This window comes from Mauremys reevesii, linkage group 3 (genome assembly GCF_016161935.1).
Source record: "Mauremys reevesii isolate NIE-2019 linkage group 3, ASM1616193v1, whole genome shotgun sequence".
Lineage (NCBI taxonomy): Eukaryota > Metazoa > Chordata > Testudines > Geoemydidae > Mauremys > Mauremys reevesii.
In genome coordinates, this window is record NC_052625.1 from 84,732,874 (window position 1) to 84,745,913 (window position 13,040).

At 40.7% G+C, this 13,040-nt stretch overlaps 1 protein-coding gene across 2 annotated transcripts in view; it reads right to left on the bottom strand.

The window, feature by feature from the left end:
- Nucleotides 1–13,040, bottom strand: part of SMOC2 (SPARC related modular calcium binding 2) — a 168,395-nt gene that overhangs the window by 85,882 nt on the left and 69,473 nt on the right. For both annotated transcript variants that reach the window (XM_039531798.1, XM_039531799.1), the window contains exons 3-4: nucleotides 6,390–6,496; nucleotides 4,964–5,063 (exon numbers count right to left, since the gene is read on the bottom strand). In XM_039531798.1, the coding sequence (XP_039387732.1) occupies nucleotides 4,964–5,063; nucleotides 6,390–6,496 (207 nt within the window). The remainder of the gene's footprint in view (nucleotides 1–4,963; nucleotides 5,064–6,389; nucleotides 6,497–13,040) is intronic.

The following is a 13,040-nucleotide window of genomic DNA, read 5'->3' on the forward strand; positions in this document are numbered from 1 at the left end:
TTTCCCCACTGCTGGAGCCTTTCTCTGTGTCAGGGGAAGGATTCTAGTAGTGGGGAGCTGGCAGAGCCTTTTTCCTCTACCAGAGTCTTTTCCTGTGGTAGGGAAAGGTTACACAGTGTGTAGCTGCCCATGCCTTTCTCCACTGCCTCTCACCTGCCATAGTCTTTCTCCTCTGGAGGATTCAGCAGCAGGTAGGCAATGGGACAATACACAGCTAAAAAACAGCAGTGTAGACAGGGAGGCATGGCTTGGGTGAGTAGAGAGAATGTAGAGTATGTACTTGCATACATACCCACACCCTTAAGTCTCATCTTTTACTCTATTCACCTAAGCTGTGCCTTCCTGGCTACAGTGTTGTTCATACCCTTGCTAAGGGGGCTATGCAAGTATGGATTCCACCAACCACCAAAAGAAGAGTACAATGTGAACATACAACAAGAGATGGAGATTCTACCACTTCCCTTGATAGTTTGTTCCAGTGGTTAATCACCCTCACTGTTAAAAATGTGTGTCTTATTTCTAATCTGGATTTGTCTGGCTTTAATGTCCAGACGTTGGTTCTTGTTAGGCCTTTCTTTGCTAGATTAATAAGCCCTTTAGTACCCAGTATTTTCTCCCTGTGAAGGCATTTATACTTTGTGATCAAGTCACCTCTCAATCTGTTTTGTCAACGAAATATAAAACCTATCACTTCTCACCAGTTCAAATCTTGTTACCCAGGCTGATAGTAATGAAAAATCATCACCACTTGATAACTGTTCAGCAACCTATGTGAAATGAGTTGGTTGTCTCAATTCAGTTCTCTTCAGAAGTGCTAAATTCACTGAGAATTAAAATTAAATAAAAAATCTTGCAGAATGTTTTTGTTGATCTAAAATAAGGATTTCAATAAGTGAATCACTGCGTCAAAAGTCTTGTTTACCATACTGAACTGATGGCCACTTCAACATGAAGTTTAGACAAGGAATTTTGCCAGAGAAAAACTATCTGACATCACAAATCTGGCATGCAGATTTGAAAGCCTCCAAAACAGAAAATAAATGGCTGAGCAGAAACTGCCATTAGGTTCTCAAGAGCTACAGTTTTAATTGTTCATATTAGGAATACTGGTCTTTTTAGGTATTATTAGGAATTTCTGGTACTGAATTTTTCCAGCATCATGGATAAATCACTATAAACTCTATGGGCTTAACAGTAGCTGCCTCAATAAAACATAAGTGCAGAAAAAGACTCTACCATCATGGTAGCTGGCATAGCCAAGGGAGTTTTGGAAAATCTCTGCTAAATAGGGTGAAATACTAACCAAGGCTAAGGACCATGCTATTTGATCTGTAAAGGCAGACTCCCACTTCCACGCCATGCTCTGTTGAAGTCAAAAGAGCTGAAGTCAATAGGATTTTGAATGGGAGCAAGCATGAATTCTGCATGAATCTGCTTACAGGATTTGGGTCTACTTTGGATTCAAGTGTCAAAGGTCACAGGTGTAAACTGGTGGGGGTTATTACATTGACAGTGTGGTCAGCACTGTACAAAAAATGAAAACAGAAATAGTAGTTGCCCAAGAAATTTACAATCAATACAAGGTTATGACAAGAGCCCATGGGGAGACTCAGATGGTGAGAGCATAACTAATGTTACTAGCTACAGAGAGGAGTGGGGATGGCAGTATCATTAGGTGTTGGTTAGAGTTTTCGGCCTTCGGGAAGAAGTACAGTAAGTTTTCAGGGAGGGTTTTAATGTGGAGGGTGAACCCTGGATCACTGGGATAGGGAATGTGTTCCAGATTTAACTGGTGACACTCACTGAAGAATGCAGAAGAGGAGTGTGGGAGAAGGAAATGAAAGGATCAGTGAGGCTGAACTCATTCATGGAGTGAGGGGGGGAAAGGGATGTAATAAGAAACAAGAGCAAAGATGTAGGCAGGAAGAATGGAGGGCTGGAAGATGATCCTCTTTACTGTTACGTACAAAACAAGGGGATCCAGCAGGGAGAACCAAAATAAGTGAAATACGTGTTATATATTTGAGTAAAGTAAGACAGAAGAAAAGGTTCAGGACTGGCAAAGGCCACATCTAGAATACTACAGGCCTGAGTAAGGACTACCCTGATTATAATTGTTATTTTATGAGCTGGTTAAACATATAAACAGAAGCTGGAAAAAAAATAACAATGTGAAAAAGCAAACATTAAATACTTCAAAATTCATGCTCTGTTTGAAGAAATATAAATATGAATAGGAATGCAAGACCTTTCCTAAGGAATGGAGAAAAAAGTGTTCTTTTGTTCAGGACTCCACATCTAATATCCCACCACAAAAGATCAAACCAAGAGAGATATGTACTTTATGATATTAAGCATTTTTGTTTGGAAGCTGAATATTCATGTGCAAGTAAATCCATGTATCAAATAAATCCATACCCTTAAATAAAGAAGAAACACATCTATTAGCAAAGGTTCCATGAAGTAAGCCATGTGAGATAGCAGGTAACAGTGGTACCATACAAGCACTCATATGAAAGTCAAGGTGATGAAGCTGTGTGTGTAAATGTTGGAATAATCAAAGATCTCCTTGTAACTAACCACAACATTCTGTCCCCAGAAAAGCATAGGCAATTGAAGAATACATGACCGTTCAGTTGTCAGATTCCACTGCTGTAAGATGTGCACTTGCAATATCAAGTAATAGCAAGGGAATTCTTGAGGATAGGCCAGAAACTGCACAGTTTATCAGTTTGGCGTGGTTGAGAGTCTGTGATATCCCAAAAGAACTAATTAAGACAGAAGCAAGTATGAACTCTGTGTAAGTAATGATATTTTGGGCATCATTCCTGTGCATAATGATAGAAAAGGGGGAAAAAGATAAAAGCAAATAGTAGATGTAATGGAAAACATCAATGTTCCTTCTGGAAAAAATCTCTCCAGTCTTGACAGATGGCGATTCTGGAAACAGACTGGAAAACAGACTAGAACTGCAGCTCTGCTTCATCAAGAATGTCATTCTGCAAAATTAGCATTGGGGGGTTGTGTTATTTCACTGCATAACTTTTTGTAAAATTTGTGGCACTGTCTCCCAGACAAAGAGACAGACAAAGAGGTTGTGTAGTCCTCTTTAAGTAAGATTGAGTTCTTCATCACTAGCATTTCAAAATCCTCTCCTAGGTATTTGAGACATTACAAGCCCAGTCCTGCACCCGCTGATATAAATGGAAAAACAATCATTAACTTTAGTGGTGCAGAATCAGATCCTATGCACTGATTTGGACCCTGATCCTGCAAAGACTTGCACACATGCTTAGCTTTATGCACTGTGCGTAGACTCATTGACTTTAGTGGGACTACTTGATGTGTGTAAAGCTAAGTACATGCATGAGCCTTTGCAAAATTGGGGCCTTGGTCCTGAATACAGAAGAAAGATGGGTTTCTTGTGGATATATTCTGGCTCACATTATGACTTTGATGGAACAAAGCAAACACTTTATCAGTGTAAGTGAAGAAACTGAACAATTTGTGTCTTGATTAATCAAGCATCTGAAACCAACTACATTTTTTTCTTGAACATGAAACATCCCATGAATTTGTTTGTCCAGTAATTCAGCAGAACTGTGGACCAGAAATTAATGCCACACATTGTGACAGAGCTATTAGACAATTATTTATTGAGAGATTTCAGCACATGTATAATCCTTTTTCGTTGAGGTTAGTGAAATTGAGGGAGCTACTAGGTTTCATGATCACTGATATTGCAAAACTCCTGATGAAGGCTCCAATTAAGTAAAGCACTTAAGCACCACTTAAGTCCATCCCTATTTAGGATAACACTTAAGTATTTAAATATAGTCCTGAATCAGGGTCAGAGTTTGTATCAATCATTACATTAAAATACACTTCTGTGCATATTATTGAATCTTAAAACTTGTGAGCATTTAATGTGGCTCTTGGCAACTCTGACTCCAAAGTGACTCTTCAGCATTTATACTAGATTAGACTAGATCACTGGACTAAACTGAACTTTATGGATCCTGGTGTAAAATCTACTGTAGGACAGGACATTTGCAAGGTTCTCCACACCATTTAAGTCACACGGGGCTTAAAAGCAGCCTGAAATTTTGATGTTCTTTTGTTTTTACATATTCATTTCTTCTCTGGTCGTCTCCCTTCTTGTAATTATTATTATAATAATAAAGGTTTCTACTCTGAAAGTATTGCTTAACTACAGGTAAGGGAGCCCCAGTTTCTTCAACTCCGCCAATCTTCCAGGGAGCCAAGGTGTCAATTAATCCCACCACTACCAGAAGTTTAAAGAGCAGGGGGTACTGCTGCTGCAGTTCACAAAGCTGCAATATCGTTAGTGCTCTCTCTGTAGAAAGGGAGCAGTTGTATTGACCTAAAACATCTAGAAGAGTACTTGCTACAGTTGCTTGTATGATTCTGATTTATCATACATTTTGACATGTTTGAAATGAGGCTAAAAGGCAGTCTCTAAAAACTGGTTAATTTTTCGTGTGCACTGGTTTAAGGCAAAAGCTTGTGGGAATGACAGTTTTTTATTTGTTGTTCATTTTCTGCAAACAGTGGTTTAATGTTGATGTTAATGCTATTTTTCATCTTTATTGAAAAGGGTGTGTGGTGGTTTGTTACCCCTACCCCCCCCCCCCCCAACCCTCCAGGTTTGGCTACTGGTGAGAATTTTTTTTCACTGTACCAAACCTTGAACAGTGTTTGTTTGTCTTTTTTAATTATTCTTAATACTTAAAATGTTTAAAAAGTAAAACTCGATGGTATGTTTGCAGTGAGTTTACCAGAAAATTATAAGATATAAGAATAATCATTTCAGCAATGCTGTTGCATGGCACCATATATTGGCACATAGATATCATGTCAATGAGCACTGTACAAAATCCTAAAAACTGAGACAGGGAGATAAAATAGACGAATGTCACTGATAAACTAAATCATTACTTACCTGGACACCGTGGAGTTTTATGTGCTACAGCTGTACCGCTGATTGGACGTCCATTGGGAGTGACACACCAACAGTATCCTGTGTAACTATGACACTGAACCTGTCAGGAAATGACATCAAGTGAGGGAAATCTCTGAGACACGTGTTGACCATATTGAAATGTTCATGGCACATAGAGTATATATTTATATATGTCTCTTGAGTACAATGGAGTCCTCCAGTCGAATATATTTTTAAAGATATCAAATGCCTTTTTCTGTTTCTAGTAAGATAATCCATTAATAGACCATAATTCAAGTCTGATGAATATCCTTAAAGCATAAAAGCAGAGCTTCCCTCAAGCACTCTACAGTAGGTGCTGCAGTGGAGAACTGAAGAGAAAGCTATTAATGTGTGTTTGCTTGTTTTATGTCCTATACTGAAAGAATAAGATACAGGCATTATGAAAAGCTCCCTAGGGGACACGTGGATTGACTGTCTCTATTCCTGAAGTAAGCCCTCTCTAGCTTTTTTCCAGATAGACAACATATCATCTCTCACACAGTAACAACAGGATACAGCACTTTTTCCAGCATTATTCGTGCGCCAAGCTCTCAGAGAGCAAACTACTGGAATGCCTACTTTAAATGAATTGCTTTATAAATCCCAACATCTTTAACATCTCCCCTGGAGTCTAATGTCACTTTCTCTACCATACTGAAATTTATAAATAGTAAATGTGAACTATTAGCTACACTTAAAAATGACTACAGTAACTTTCTACATGACCCTACCTTTTAAACTTGTTATCATGGTAACAGAAGACAATCCTGCTTAGTATGTATCTGACTGTGATAAAGGTTTCAAATTGCACCGTCTTGGATTCTAAATCTTTGCCTGAGTAACTCAGTCCATGAGGCCTGAACAGAGATTCAGCAGGGGTTAGGGAAGATTGCTGTCTTACTCATGGCATTGGCGATAGGATATGGACTCTTTTACCACAAGATTACTGGTTTGGATCAGGAACAGGACAGAAATCATACACATTTTATCAGCTGATGACTTGTCAGAGAGCTATGAGAAATTATTTGGTTGTCTCACCCTAGTGGAATGGGGTGCACATCACAATAACCAACATCACATTCAGCTATTTTGTTGATCATTGCTGAAGAGAGGCCAAGGATTAAATTGGTACAAAAATGAACTATCCTCTAGGGTGACCAGATGGCCCGATTTTATAGAGACAGTCCCGATTTTGGGGTCTTTTTCTTATATAGGCACCTATTACCCCCCACCCCAGTCCCGATTTTTCACATTTGCTGTCTGGTCACCCTACTATCCTCCCACTTCTAAACATCAGTGTTAATGTAATTCCCTCGCTGCATCACAACCCCCCCAAGCATGCTGAACAGCAAGGCATACAAATACTGAGCCAAAACTTTTCAACCTGGCTGTATGTGCCATCATCATTGCACTCGGGAATGAAAACTTGTTGAAGCTCTTTGCGGGCTTGTTCCTGGGTGTATTTCCTCTCTGCCACACACCTGGAAACATCTAAGGCAAGGGAGAAAACAAACAAGATTAATGATGCAACATTAAAGAGAGTATAGGTGATAGCCCAAAGTATAAACAAGGAAGAAGGTTCAGAGACCCAAATAAAGAAATGGATCCTTTCATCCTGGATGGTGTATTGTTACCTGAGTGTTTAGAAATAGGAAAAAAATGAAAGAAAATCCAAAAAGTTATATCCTCACTGCTTCTCTTTGGTTCGATCCTGTGTATACATCTTACCAATGTATCTATTTTCTATCAGGTGTAGTATATCTACCAGCAGTACAGCTACCATTAGGTCTATTCAGACTGCTAGCTGTTTGGAGCAGGGATTCTCTCACACACTGTGTTTGCACATTGCTATATTGCTTATCACAACTGGGCCTTACTCTTAGTGGCATCTCTAGGTGCTTTTGTAATACAAATAAATAATAATAATCTACTGTGCAATATGTGGACTAATTATTTCACTTGCAAGGAGTGAATATAATAATTAATAAATCTTTTCTATCTCTAATTTCTATGATGCTAAAAATGTAGCTAATAAATCAGCTGTGGTTTATGGGATTTGAGAAAAATGACACTTACTTTAATTCTGGCAAACTTGGATGCCCCAGCCATGCCCCTTTTTCCCTTGACCCACCCGCTGTGCCAGAGGCTGGGGGTCAGGGAATGGTGTTAGAGCCACTATACAGGCTCTATGGAACAACAGAATTCCTGAATACAGGACAAAGTCTTCACTGGCCAACATCCACCAGGTTTAGGGAAGCTCTGTGCTGGGAAAAACTTTCTGTCAGGGTGGTTAAGCACAGGAATAAATAGCCTAGGGAAGTTGTGGAATCTCCATCATTGGAGATTTTTAAGAGCAGATTGGACAAACACCTGTCAGGAATGGTCTAAATAACACTTAGTTCTGCCTTGAGTGCAGGGGACTGGACTAGATGACCTCTCAAGGTCCCTTCCAGTCCTACGATTCTATGATAGTAGCACAAAACGGCCATAAAAGGACTAGAGAATCTGGCCTGGAAAGTGCGAAATAAGTGTAAAGTAATAGTAGTTATCATCTGAGAGCAGGCCTAGAAATTAGGCGTCCCTTAGTCCTAAGCTTTGCTCTCATAAGTCACTTAACTGTTATGTATTAGTTTACCTCACTGTAAAGTGGAAATTATAATACTTATCTCATAGGAGTGTTGGGAGGATTAATCAAGTTTGTAAAGTTATTAGAAGTGAAAATCATTCTGACTTTGTAAAAAGTAAAGTATTAAGATTAAACATTGAATTGTTATGATGTTTCAGAAGGGGCATCTGCAGAAACCCAATATGTCACCTAGCAAATGGACAGAAACCTTCCACAGATACATAGGAAAAGTTAGTTAACAAGAGGCTAAATTGTTTTATATATGTACTTTAATAATGTTAGATTTTCACCAAGGGAACTTGCACCTCCATTCTGGTTAATGTACTGGGTAGCCAGGGCTGGCTCCAGGCACCAACCCAGCAAGCAGGTGCTTGGGGTGGCCAACGGTGAGGGGCGGCACGTCTGGGTCTTCGGCGGCAATTCGGCGGCGGATCCCTCACGCCCTCTCGGAGGGAAGGACCAGCCGCTGAATTATGAAGCGGCGGCGGTAGAGCTGCAGATCACGATCGCGGCTTTTTTTTTTTTTTTTTTTTTGCACTGCTTGGGGCAGCAAAAACCCTGGAGCTGACCCTGTATGTAGCTTAGGTAGATCTTGTTAGTCCATGCTCTGCCAAAGTTAAAAACCAAAAGTATTTAATCTACCTTCAGTGCTTTAAGCCTTATTATGAACTTGGTTTGGTTATACAGTACTTACTTACATGTGGTTTTAATGTAGCCAGTGTTTTAAACTGAAAATAAATCACTCCTTTGGTGGAATTCTGTCTTCATTTTTTTAGCACAACATGTGGTTTAAATGTCTAAAAGGAAAAGTGATATGAATTCCAGCACATAAGGTCTCTACTACAATACTGATAATTTATAACTCTATCTCTAATATTTGAATTATCATAAAAACATGCCAGAGAGAGATAAATCCTCCAAACAACTTGTCCGCCACCCTGTTCCTGAACATCTCTGCCTTCTAAAGCCTTCATATTTGCAGTCAATTTAATACTCCTAGACTTTACAGCGATCAACTTGAATGGAATAGAAAACTCAAGTTTGACGTGTACTGTTTCTTGGATTATTTAGCTATAGGAAGCATTTGAAGGTTAGTGGCATGGAATTACAGTGCCTCTCTAAACCCCAAAGCAAACCTGGTAGAAAGCTCTCTTATCAAGTTAAGCAGCTGAAACAGTCAAAATATTATTCCAGATACATCCTTGTAAATTATTCTGCTTTATTGATTTATCAAGATTTACTATAGCACATGGAAGAACTGTGATTCAGTTAAAGCTGGGGATGTGATACAAACTTATAAAAGTGAGGAAATATAATTTTTTATCTTGCCTGTCCTTTTATATCAAAATATCATATCTGTATTACTAATGACACATTAGATTATCAAAACAGATGGGCTAAACTCATCCCAAGTGCAACTTCATTAAAGTCATATTATTATTCAATTTTAAAGTGTTCTTATGGTAAAGTCTAGAGGCCTCAGCCAAAAAGCGGGTCCTGTAGTGCAATGCGCTGTGTACACACATAGTGAGAGACAATCCTTGCCACAGAAGGGCAATACTTGAGATAGACAAAGAGTGGGAGCAAGGATGTATTTTAGCCCCATTTACAGAAGGGGAATTGAGGCACAGAGAAGTCAAATGATTTGCCAAAGGTCACACAGGAAGTTTGTGGCAGAGCTGAGGTCTCCTGGCCCCCTCAGTACAGTGTCTTTACCCCCAAAATCATCCTTTTGCTTGAGCTACAAGAGGGTGATTTTGGATTTAAACACTCATCTATCTTGGACTGTGAACTTAGGTTAAAATACTATGGTAATTACCTTGCAGGTGCATTCTGAGGAGTAATTACAGTGAAACCCTGCTATAACGCGACCTTTGGGGTCCAAAAAAATCCCATTGCGCTAAATGCGGGGTCGCGGTATAGCGGGGTTTCAAATCAGTCAGGTCGTTCCCAAAGCGGTGCATTGAGGTGTACCGCCTAGTGCCCCTGGTGCCTAGTGCCCAGCAGGGGAGAGGAGCTGTGGCCCCCCGCCTCCTGGGGACAGAGAACTCCAGGGCTGCAGGCGCCGGTGCTCTCTGTCCCCAGCAGGCGTGGGGCCGCAGCTTCCCTCTGGCTTCAAGAGGAGCCGCGGCTCCCCGCCTGCCGGGGACAGAGAACTCCGGGGCTGTGGGCGCCGGTGCTCTCTGTCCCCGGCAGGCGCGGGACCGCGGCTTCTCTCCCCTGCCATGGTGTTGGGGACCATTGGTACAGTATCATTCTGTATTATACTGTACCTTAAAGGGGAGCCAACCTGCGATTGCGTTATATGTGATTTCGTGTTATGGCAGGGTGCGTTATGGCGGGGTTTGACTGTACTTCATAGGCCTGGTTCTAATCATTGTTACACCCTGTGTAAATCAGGAGTAACTCTACTGACGTGAATGGTGTCCTACTGGTGTAGAAGAGTCTGAGATCAGTATCAAGTCACTGTCTGTGAGGCACTGGAAGATGAAAAGCATCATATAATTCCAAGTAGGATTTTTAAACAAATATTGCACCCTCACAATGCTATTGTATTTGGGTTTCCAGCTCTACAAACAGAAACATTTTTTAAAAGAATCTGTTTTCAGTTAACAACTCTTTGAAAACATTTAATGAAAAATTCTCTCAACGCTAAAGGCCTGAATCAGCTGCTGGTTCAGGAGTGGTTTCCCACTGAACTCAGTCTAGCTCCTGTCTCATGTATGGAATGGGAACCAATCCAATAGTAATAGACAGGCCCAAGTTGGAGTTCAATATGTGGTGTGAGTGAACGATAATTTGGTTCTAGCCCCTGTAAAATGTTGAGGCCTTATCTGCCCAGATTCGGACAACAGAAACCCCAATACTGCAAACAGTTTATGCACACGTGTAATTTTAAATCAAGCAAGTTGTGTCATTGAGTGTGATTCTTATCTCTACTCTGGCCCCTGTACATGAGGTAAATGGGCTGGAGCAGCATAAAGGCTGCCTAAAAGCTCTGGTTCTAGCTGGGGGAGAATTCTCCCGGCACAGGAACTGAGAAAGACAGCAGCAGACTGTCCTTTGAGCACCCCTTTGCAAGCGTGATGGGGAGCAAGAGGGGCAGGCTGGGAGTGGGCAGCAGCACACAGTGCTGCAGAGATTCCAGGCAGTGCTGGACTCCATAGGGCAGTCCAGGTAAGCTGCCATAACTTAGCCCACCAGTGCTGTCTAAATTACCCCAGTGACCACTCCAGCCCCTGGAGCAGCCCACAGTGGGAGAGCACAAATGGCTTAAAGCCACATTAGCCTCTATTTCCCCAGGTCTCAAGAACAGTAGCGAGCCTCTTAGGATATGCCTACACTGCACATTAGGCCCAGGCTCTGACTAAGGTTTGAGCCCAAGTCCCCCTCTCATCCACACACAGATCAGTCTGACTGGGGTCAGCAAGCACTGAGGACCCAGGTCCTGAGACTCTGGTAGGGGTCTGGGTCACAGCCCCAGTCCTGCCATTTTTCAGTGTGGATACAGCTCAAACTGCAGACCTGAGCCAGAAGGTCGGTGTAGTGCAATATGGATGCGTAAGCATGGCTATAAGACTCAGGTCTAGCAATTGTTAACCTAGGTTTACAATGCAGTGTGGATGCTCAAGCACAGGCTTGGAAACACCATGTCCACAAGCCTGGGTCCCACCAACCCTGGTTTACAATGCAGTGTAGGCATATCCCTAAAGGCGCAGCATAGAATCTCACCCACTGGGTTCAATGGAGCTACTCCTGTGAGTAAAGGAAAGCATGTGCATATTTACAGGATTGGGGACCAAAATCTCATAATTTTTTGAAAATTAGAAACATAGGGCCTTATTTTTCATTCCTTGTGCAACCAAAATACTACTGAAATCAATGAGAATTTGAAGTATGCAAGGAAATTCTTAATGTAGGATCAACTGTATACTTAACAGAGGAATTACTCAGACTGGAACAGATTGCCACCCCATCTAATCCACCATCCTGTCTCCAATAAAACGGTGTTTGATGCCTGCAGTATAAGAGGAAGGGAAAAAACTATCACCTTTAATACAGCTGGCTAATTTTGCCATAATGTATCATGGAGAGAAAAAACCTGCAAGGGGGGGGCGAGTTTATAATGGAAACAATGACACAATCTTAACTGGGATGCAAACCCTATTTCTATAACTACATCCAATATGAATTACATTTACAGCAAGTTTTGGGCTCCACAGGAAGATCTAATCCAAATTCTCTCACTGGAAATTAAACTGATTGCCAAAATAAGTAAATAAATAAATACATATTCCGCAAATGGGGTTTAATTTAGTCAATCCTGTATTTTTTCTTCATTGTTGGATGATTATATGTGTGTTAAGTAAAATTAACAAAAATTTTACTTTCCCAATCCACTGAGCAGCCTTCACTTACTTTTAGGGGAGCTGACTGTGTTTGACATGGGTTACATATTTATACATAAAATATTATAATGGTTTGTTTATTTATTTTATTCTAGATTGAAAATTCCACTGAACAGACAATAACATTTATCACTTAGAAAATGGTTAAACTTAATTATTTGTATTTAAAAAAACCCTGAGGCCTTTGCATGGGTGCTGAACAGAAAGCTTTCCTAAATCCGTGCAGATTTGAACAAGCAGGTTTAGCATAGAAACACATAATCTAGATAACACTAACTCTTATTGAAGGCTCCCATTTCTGACTCTTGCCATCTTGCAGAGTGCCCAGATAATCTGACTTTCCCCTAAATAGTCCCCTGTTTGTCATTTGAAAGTGTTCAGTATATCACTATATAGACAGCAGCAGCAACTGAGGCCCTAACTGAACAAGGTACTTAAGCACATGCCTAATTTTAAGCATGTGAATAGGCCCATTGAAGTTAATTGAACTACTCAGATGCTTCAAGTTAGGCATATAGTTATGTATCTCACTGAATTGGGGCTGGAATGAAGATGTTATTTCTTTTCATTTTTCTTGCACTAATTGGTAAGTGCATGCATTATGTGTATCTGGTGTACTTCTAATTTTGGGAGAACATGCATTAATCAGTGAATATAATATTTCTGTGCTAAAAGTGTTTTCAATGTAACAGGCTAGTCTTTGGTATGTAAGGGTATATACTGCCCTCAGTTCATGCAGGAATCTCCAATGACACTGGATCTAAGGGTATGGCTACACTATGAAATTAGGTCGAATTTATAGCAGTCGGTTTTTTAGAAATCGTTTTTATACAGTCGATTTTGCATATCCCCACACAAAATGCTCTAAGTGCATTAAGTCGGCAGACTGCGTCCACAGTACCGAGGCTAGAGTCGACTTCCAGAGCACTGCACTGTGGGTAGCTGTGAGTAGCTATCCCACAGTTCCCGCAGTCTCCACTGCCCATTGGAATTCTGGGTT